General features: G+C 35.8%; 2 protein-coding genes across 2 annotated transcripts in view; both read left to right on the forward strand.

Annotated features, from left to right (window-relative positions):
- Nucleotides 1-9,919, forward strand: part of LOC113424465 (cilia- and flagella-associated protein 47) — an 851,958-nt gene that overhangs the window by 407,766 nt on the left and 434,273 nt on the right. The gene's annotated exons all lie outside the window — the stretch shown is intronic.
- The window catches only part of IGSF5 (immunoglobulin superfamily member 5), a 31,866-nt gene continuing 28,609 nt past the window's right edge, over nucleotides 6,663-9,919 (forward strand). Inside the window, 2 exon segments of the mRNA XM_087966889.1 lie at nucleotides 6,663-6,893; nucleotides 8,703-8,782. Of these exon segments, the coding sequence (XP_087823015.1) occupies nucleotides 8,725-8,782 (58 nt within the window). The 5' untranslated portion in view covers nucleotides 6,663-6,893; nucleotides 8,703-8,724.

The raw sequence follows: 9,919 nt of genomic DNA on the forward strand, positions 1-9,919 counted from the left end.
TTGTGTAAAAGATTTCCATCTTTACTAAGTTTTGCTCCAAGATACCTTAAAATTATTATACTTTACTCAACTTGATATGATTAGCCATAAGATTCAAGTAGTACTCCTTTAAGTTTGGCAAGCTGTTAACCTATTCCTCCCTAATCCTGTGGATGTTAGGTATAGTACATGTTTGCCAACACCATCCTATTACATGAAGAAAAAACAGACAAGGCTTGCTATTTACAGTACTATAATGTTGACAGATGATTTGTAAAACAAACAAAATAAGATCTTGTTTTGTGTTCTAATCTGGCTTAGAATTGGTTAGGTGGGTTAAACATGAAAAATTTGACAAGCTATTACCACTTGAGGAAAGGAAAAGGGAAAGTGTTTCTCTTGTATTTAAGCTTGTCATATCATCCATTGTAGAATTCTTTAATATTTTATCAATCTCACATAGAGTTGACCTGGTAAAAGAAGGATGTTGAGGAAAACCGAAAGCACCAAGGTACCCTGACTAGCTGATGAACAGGATCTTATTTTCTTCAATATTCTATTGGCTCATCTCTCCCCTTGATTATTTTTCACTACTTTTCTGTGAATGGGAAGGTCATGTCATCTTTTTCCAATGTCCTCATTTGCATTAGCACCTTACATCAACTTCTTCAGCATTTTACATCAACCCCACAGCAAAATTTGAAAGAGAACGTGACCAATGGAATGTACTGTAGGTCCTTACATGTCTGGGACAAAACAAAGGTTTGTCTTTTTGATATGGCTTCATGGTCCAGTAGAGCTTTATAACATAGCAACAACAGATATATTGTCTAGCAAAAAAAAAAAACTTTAAGAACCGTAAAGTCTGGGACTTGCGGTTTGGGTTTCTTCAGCAACAGACCAAATCTGTGATTGAGCGTGGTTTTGATCTGTGCTCATCACTGGAGCACCCTGATTTTTTCGATTCGGGGCTGAAGCCACCCCATAGAGGTGGTGAAGAGTGGGGGGAGATTGCTAGCTGAGTGGAGGGGAGCCACATCTCTCCTCCTTGGCTGGTCTAAACTCCCTTTCCTGAAGGCGGTTGCAGTGGTGGTCAGAAATAGCCACCTCAAAGAAGAACCCAACTGGATAAGATTGTGCAGGAGGAAGACAAAGAGGAAAACAGGACAGACTGGGCTAAACAACAGAGAATATCTAAGCAAGATACCCTGAATCTAAAAGTACTTAGAGGGATACTTCTGAAAGAAGATTGCTAAGCGGCAAAGAAGAGAGAAAAGGAGGTTAAAAACCCTTTTTTAAACCTTTATATTGACAATTACAAATGGCATGGAAAGAAATTTATGTTAATCTATTTTGACACTAATAGGCAACTTTAAGCTGAAATCTGAATGTCAAAAGGAGAATAAAGATTTTTTTTTTGTGGTCATTTTAAAGCCCTAAAAAGAAGAAGAGCGGAGGCAGAAGGGTGGAACTTGGAATAATGAAAAAATGGAGTGCCACCTGGAAAAATAAAGAGGATTAACACTGAAACTTTGAAAAGTCTCCCGAGGATACATTGTAACTGAAATCTTATTAAAAGATACAGTAACCCATGGAAAGGAAAAGTAAAGAAAAGAAACAAGAAGGAACAGTCTGGGATCATCTGGTGATTAAAAAAAAAAGTTTTTGGCATTTTTTTTTTTCTTTTTCTGTTTTTACTTAAAGTCAATCGGGTGGTTGTTCAAAAGTGTTTAAAATGGCATCACTCCTGGAGGAATTGAAGACGAGTCTTAAAAAACAGAAAGAAGATGCAGAAAGGGGAGGAAGATCCTTTGGCTTCGTATTTGAATTTTTTGAAATGGAGATCCTGAACTATGAAAAACAAAAGGAAAAGCTTCAAGAGCAAGAAGAAGGGTGGGACAAAGAAGAAGCCATTTTCAATGATCAAATAATGCAAAGTGTGGGAAAAAGGGGAAAAAGGGGGAAAGGAGTTAAAAGTTTGAGATCAAAGGGAAGAGCCAAAAAGAAAAATAGTCCGAAAAAGAAGTATAACAGCAAGGAGAAGCAGAAAAGAAAACTACAGAAGGGAAAATTAGAGAGAAGGGTATAAAAAAAGGATGAGAAAAGGGGGGGGGGGAGATAGAAAGGGAAAGAACTTATGAGGGACAAAAGCAGGAAATAAAGAAAAAGGGGAAACGTACTAGGATTAAAGGTATTTGCTTAGCTAGAAAACACAGAGACAATGGCTAAATTAAGTTAAAAGTGAGGATTCTGCAAAGGTACAAAAGATAGTGTTGTGACAGTAGAATACTCTAATGAGTTAGAAATGAAATAAGTAAATAATCTATGAAATAAAACTGTATTGTTATGTCAATGTATGTTTATTTATAATTAATGCAATAATAAAGAAGAAAGGGAAACATTGCAATTGTTTCTAAAGATTGATAAAATATCGAAAAGAAATGTGAAAGATTTATAGGAAATTTTATACCAGTTATTAGAATGAATTTGAATAATTATTTTGCTTATTAATAGTAAATAATTTATAAGCTAAAACTGTATGACTATCCAATGATATGCTTATTAACAGTTAAGTAATAATGAAGAAGGGAGGGAAACATTTCAATTGTTCTCAAAGATAGATATTGAAAAAAAAAGTGAAAGATTTACAAGGTTCATACCAGTACTAGAATGATTTTGAATAACTATTTTGTTTACTAGTGTGTGTGTGTGTGTGTGTGTGTGTGTGTGTGTATTGTTTTTGCTATGTTTTTAGAATTTTTCTTTTTACATTTTCAAGGGGAAGTACCAAGCAGAGTCTGAATGATGAGATCTACATGATATAAAATAGATATTAGAAATTTGAATGTTATAATTTTAGAATTCACAAATTCAATGTTTAATGAGATTTCATATGATAGTAACAAGATTTAAAGGTGTGCACTTCAATTGGCAATCATAGGGGGAATTTTGCTTCTTAAGAATGTTGGAAGAGAACATATGAAATTGTAAACAAGACAGACGAAAGTATAAGTACAATGAATAAAAAGATATAGAAATTTAGGTAAAAGAAATACAATTGAATAAGAAGAAAATGAGATAACCATAAAAGAAAATTAAGAGAAGTAAAGGGAGAAATAGTGAGAAGTTGGAAAAAGAGTAATAAGATATGAAGTTGAATACATAAGATGAATATGCATATGAAATTGTGTCTGAATGGAAATGTGATAACCCGGAATGATGCTGTACTCAAATAAGATGTTTTATTTGTTTTGTTAAAACTCAATAAAACTTTATTTTTAAAAAAAAGAACCGTAAAGTCTGAATTAATCTGCTATGCATTACCTCTACAACTACTATTCCCAAATTTCAACACAGTCATATGATGATGATGCTTCATGTAAGAAATAAGAGAGATAAAAAGCAATGACATCCCTCCACAAGTTTCTTTCGCTCTCTCTTTTATGTAGCTACAAATGAGGACTTTGGACAACCCACAATGTATGATATATGCAAAGAATACTTTGCCAAAATGTATGCCAAAACCAAATTAATTTTTCAAAAACATATTCCCCCCATGCAAAAAAACTCCACAAGAAGTACATATTCACTTATGTTGTGTGATGCTGTCCAAATATTAAACAGTTGTTTTCCTTCTAATTCTTTAGTTTCCAGCACTTTATTAACTTCATATTTCTGAACAACTAGTGTAATTCATTCCAGAAGAATAAAATCATTAATTAAAGTGATGTCTAAATTACTCACATTTTCCCTTCCAAGTATGGGCAGCCTTATCCTTTTATTTTAATTATTTGTTTATTCAATTCACAAGTTGTATATTAAATAAATATTATGATTCTTTATTCAAATCTGCACATAGATACACACACAAAGGGCATGGTTAAAAAAAATCTTCCTTGAATAAAACTTAGTTCTTAGTGATGTTATGTTTTATATTGTTTTCTGACAACAGCATGGAAGTGGCTAGCCATTGTTTTCTGGAATATTTTTTAACTTCACTGTCTTGCATACAACTCTTGTACTTTTGGGTGGTTTCTCATCCAAATGCCAACCAGGTTCATCTCTCTTAGTTTTTCAAGATCAGCCAATTAATAGCATAAAATGTTTCCAAAATAGGATCTAGATATAGATCCGTGAGCAACACATACAATGCTTCGCTTATTTTAGAAAATAAATAATGCATTAATTTCAAAATGCCATTATTAGTTTATATAAAATGTCTATCCTGCTGTACCATTACAATAATTTAAAAGCAGGAATTAAATTATTTAAATATCATTAAAGTTGCATTATATGAAGACTGTAGAGTACTATTTTCCACTTAATTCAAACATGCATTTCAGCTGCATGTTGCACTATTAATCCTGTATAAATCACTGAAATTTTGGGGCTTCATTACAGTAATCTAGTTCTCATTAAAGATCTTAGTTTGACTGTAGGAAGAAAAAAGTCTGTTTATTAAGAGGCAAATAAAATGTGTGCTTAGGTAGTAATTTTGGAAGGAAAAAAAGGATCTGATACTCAGACTATCAAATTAAAGTAGAGCAGATTAAAAAAAAATCACAAGATTCAGGAAACTTGTTCCATGATAATCCTTTGTTTAAACATTCAGTTATATTTGCAGAATTCCTAGCAAGTCAACTGTGGTACCACACTTGTTACTACATAGTAGGTTGGACCATATATATGACAGCCTCACTCATAATTTTAAGTATATTTTTATAGTGTTGCTGGCAACCACCATACCCATAGACAGTTAAGTGAATATTACTTCAATTATAGTAACTTCCATACTTGTTCTGTTTATTTGTCAAAACTTTCTGATGGGAGATAACTTAGTGATAGTTTTTCTCACCTTTATGTAATATAGAAGAACCTTCAATTGCTTTAATTAAATTGTCCTGCATTAAATCTGAAGACAACAGGTAGTTCGTTGACTTACAGCCGTTCATTTAGTGATTGTTCAAAATTACGAGGGCACTGAAAAAGTGAGTTATGATCATTTTTCATACTTAAGACTGTTGCAGAATTCCTTTAGTTATGTAATCAAAATTAAGACGCTTGGCAACTGACTCATATTTTTGACTGTTGCAGTGTCCTGGGGTCATGTGATTACATTTTACGACTTTCAGACAAGTAAAGTCAAAGGAGAAACCAGATTCCCTTAACAATCATGTTAGCAACTTAACAACTGAGCGATTCACTTAAGCACTGTGGCAAGAAAGGTAAAAAAAAAAAGAAGAAGCAAAACCCATGTAACTGTCTTGCTTAGCACAAGAAATTTTGGGCTCAGTTGTGGTCGTAACTCAAGGACTAAGCATCTACCAGTTTTTGGCTTTGCTGCTGACATAAACAGTGAAACTGGCATAAAGCTATAGGGGCTTGAGAAGAATATATTAATGTAGGGTAACCCTAGGAACCTGAAGCAAAACAAAAACAAAAACTGAAGCAGAATAATTTAATAGCAAATGTTTAAAATATTACAGTTCCCAAATGTTCTGACCCAAGCTTCATCAAACTTAATAAAACAAATTGAATTTAAAAGTAAAACCCATTTTAATGCGACGCTGGGACTTACTTGCATTCCCAGCCAAAACTAATTATACACACTTCCTCCAGGTAAGAGCACACTTTTCAGTGCCGTTGAATGCTGCCAAAAAACAGAAGTACAAGTAAGGCTAACATAAACCAACCCAAAACCCCAGAAAAAACTGACCAGAGTACAGAGCTTCATGAAGGACTCGGAAATTACTGAACTGCTTTGCTTCCTGCAAAGCTTTTCCTCATTGAGGTCTGACTTTTATCCCTTATGGGAGGGGCAGTCACCTCCCAGCCTTACTCCTGAGTCGCCCCTTCTGCTTCAGCTGCTCTTGCCTTCTAGCAGGTCTGTGCACATGGGCACTGGGAACAGGTTCCCCTGGGTCCTCTGCTTCACTGCTGCCAGACTGAAGGCTCCAAAGGCAGCATCCCACTCCCAGACAATCCTGGCCCCATCCCTGCATCAGATGCAAAACCCTTGTCCAAGTCCTCTCCAGAATCCCTGACTGGTTCCCTTTCATCCTCATTGTCCAATACCTGTGGCGTCCGCACCGGCTGCCGGCAAACCACAACACTAAATTTATGCTATAAAACTCCTGATGACAATGAGAGCCACCAGATGCAAAAAAGAATATTGAAAAATGAAACGTTTACTTGTCACCTGGTGGAATCTGGATTTTAGAAACTCAGATCCTGGATGCACGAATACAATTTTAGACCTATATTATATTGTTGGTTACATAACATAGAAGGGTTCTCAAATTGTGGAAAGCAAAACTAATGAAAGCTAGTTTAGTTTTCACTAAAATTACTTCATTTTTGTTCCTTCCAACAATTCTTCTATTCTCTATAGTAGAAAAAATTCAACAGTAGATGCATGTTTTCATGTAGAAATACTATAAAATAAATGCTGTACATTTTATGGCAATCGAGAAAGTGCTAGACTATTTGTTTCTGTTTTCTACTTACTAAAAGGAGAAGAATATTACATAGTTTTGACAGCAGGTGTCTCTGTTGCTTTAACTGCTTAAGAGATTTCATTAAAATATTTTCATTGCTGCATTTTACCTCATGCTTTTGGAATACTTGTTAATGATTAAAAACCAAGTGACACACATTGGTTGTAGTTCCAGGCCTTATCTAATGAGATAAAAAGTAACTGCAGCAATCATACAGAACACAATCAGGAACCAGAAGCTGAAATATTTTATTATGAGTTTCCTGTTAAACTATGAAGAGGGACTGAGAGATGTTCAGAATATCTGATTGTGTGTCTTTTGGAGCAGCTATTTGTACAGAAAAGATTTCAAACTTCATGTTCTTTTTTCTACAGAGACAGTCAAACTTTTCTAAACCATGATCGTCAGCTAAAAAAGGTAATTCTTTGTATTGATATACTTAAGGGCCTCAAAATATATTTCCTGGCAGGCGGGGAATCTTCACTTACCAATTATATGTTTAGCCATAGAAATTACAAAATCAAAATTACAAAAAGCAAGAAGTCTCATTTGATTGATAGATTGATTGATTTATTTTTTTTTGCAAGCCATCTGCGTGCTACAGGGGCCTCAGAACTGGGAAATGTAAGATTTGTGGACTTCAACTCCCAGAATTCCTCAGGCAATCATGCTGAGTTCTGAATTCTGGGAGTTGAAGTCCTCAAGTCTTAAAGTTGCCGTGGTTGGAGACTCCTGTGCTTCAATGTTATGCACGTTTGTTCAAAGAAAATATTTTAGGCGTTCAGTAGGGTTGACTCACCCCCTAATTCAATAAACAAAATTATTTAGAGTAATTGTTCTAGGATTATTTTACTAGCCAATATTAGATTTTTCTAATATGCTGGAAATGGGACAAAGAAAATAGCAATTCTATAAACAGTATTGTATAGGATTACAGACATGGAGTAGGCCCAGAATACTTCATCTCTCATCTGCAAGTTGTGTTTTACCTGTATACAATTATTGGTTGCCAACAGTTATCTAAGTAGTTTTTGCAGATCTTGGAAGATTCTCCAATCTCCATACTCAGTGTTTCATTAATCACCTCTGTCAGAGTTTGTCAAAAACACTAATAATATGAATCCCATTTTCAGGTTGTAATAGTTACTTACAATTACAACCCTAAACAGCATTTAGGTGACCAATATTTCTGATATTGCTAATGAGACTTGATAAACAGATATAATAGATTATGTTGTCAACTTCTTGTCCTGTTATGGCAATCTTTTAAAATATTTTTTGGGAATTTAAGACTTTAAAAAACTCAGATCCTGAATAACAATCTATTTTTTAACAATAAAAATTGTCATTTTTATAATGACTTGTATAATGATAATTATCAACTAGGCTAAACATATATAACCTCTGGAAAAACCCAGATTTTCTAGTTTCTCGGTGATATCAAAGATATTATAGGTTGATCCTCCTGAACAGACTGTTCTTTATCATGTGAGAATGTGAATGAATTTCTGTCCTATTTATATTTTTCTTTTGTGAAGGCCACTGAGGGAATTGAACCTCAGTGGCATTTGGACTGATCTTGCAGAGGACCAGGCATGCAACTTGTAGAAGAATAATTTGGGGTTCCAACTTGAGGCGGGGCTGTACAAGAATAAATAAAAATGATACAGACAGCTGTGAGGAAAGAAAGAAAAATTTCCTAAAAGCAAAACAGTTTGTCGTTAGGGGCAGGCTGCAGAGAAATGGGTTACAGCAACAGATTTTTATAAGGGGAGCTTGTCTGGGGTGTGAAAGTGTCTGCATGCTAATTCCAGGGAGACATTTGACGTGTGTGTGTGTGTGTGTGCGTGCGTGTATAAATATGTATTCTTGTGCACATGCAGTTCTGCCGGGAGACCTAACTTAATTAACTCTATGTTTGCAGACCTTATCCTTTGATATGTGGGTTAGATCTGGGTAACTTATTTGTGGGTTGAGGAAGCTTGTTAATTTTAGTTGATTAACTTCATTTCTGCTTGACTGTCAATTATTTAGTGGAGACACTGTTTCTCATACCATTGTGAATTCTGTGAATATTTTAAAGCTTACTGTTTTTCTGTTTACATGCACCACTTTCTTGTTCAAAATGTTGGACGGGTCATTGCTTTTTTAAAAAAATGTATCAGTTCAAGTGGTTACTAAAATATAATTTATAATATTTAGTTTTATATGGCTGTCATTTTTCAGATTCAAGGAAACAGCTTGCTCAATGGACAAACTTCAGGGATGGACGGGGCTGGTTATCATTCTGATGGTCTACCTAACAGGTATGATCCTTTGTATATTTATTCATTAGATTTATATGGCCTGCCTATCTCAAGTATATGATTCTGGACAATATTAAAAATGATAAGTGCATATACAAAAAGAACAAAATATAAAAAACACATAGCAGCTCAGAAAAATTACAAAAACACATTCAACAACTCAACAAAACCAAGAAATGGGCTTTTCTAGGTTCTTGACATCTCAAGCACAGAACCAAATCTTCAAGCCTTTATAGAAAGCTAATGGAGAAGGGCCAATCTAAGTTCCAGAGGGATGATATTCCAGAGAAATGTCACAGCAGAAAAGGCTCTCTTCCAGGACCCCACCAGCAGACATGATTCAGAGTGTGTTTCTCCTGACTGAACAAAATAAAGCCTCTCACAATACCTGCCATAATACGTGCATGATTTGGGCCTGGTTATCGGCTGTAATTCTATAACACATTGAAACACTAACATGACGGATACTCAGAAACACACATTTAATTTTATGTTGTGCCTTGGGTTTCAAATAACGGTTTGGTTTCTTTCCATGTCCTCCAAACTTTTAAAGATTTGGATCCTGTACCCTAAGAAGGGAATTTAAACTTTTAAAGATTTGGATCCTGGCCAGAAGAAGGGAATTCTCAGTGGGGTCTGAGACGATTAGGCGCTGACACTTGTCTGTGCCTAATTCACTCCTGGCCAGCCACCACAGCCAACCCCCAACAGACTTTCCTTATCCGCTGACTCTCTGCCAGCAATTCTCCACTGCCAGTGCCCCTCTGACCCTCCACACCCAGCCCATCATACATTTGTACCCCGGTGATTCAGCCCATGGGACAAATAGCTGTGCTATTGGTGGTGATGGGCAACAGGGATGGCAGAGGCACTGGGGGTATGGCAGACGGCTGGCAGGTATCTTGTAGGTGTAGGGGAGAGTGGCCGGTATTGCATGCATGTGGCTGGCAGGGATTGGGGGCATTGGGGGGAGTGGCGTGTGGCTGGCAGATAACTCAGAGGCACTGGGGAGGTGGCAAGGATTACATGCGTGTGACTGACAGGGATTGCGGCGGCACTGGAGGGGCATGCAGCCAAAGGAGCTAACAGCAGATATTCAAGCCAAGTTGGAATTACTTTCTCCACACAGAAAATGGG

This window comes from Notechis scutatus, chromosome 5 (genome assembly GCF_049901735.1).
Source record: "Notechis scutatus isolate UNSWTSFEM ecotype Mainland chromosome 5, rNotScu1.2, whole genome shotgun sequence".
In the NCBI taxonomy this organism is placed as follows: domain Eukaryota; kingdom Metazoa; phylum Chordata; class Lepidosauria; order Squamata; family Elapidae; genus Notechis; species Notechis scutatus.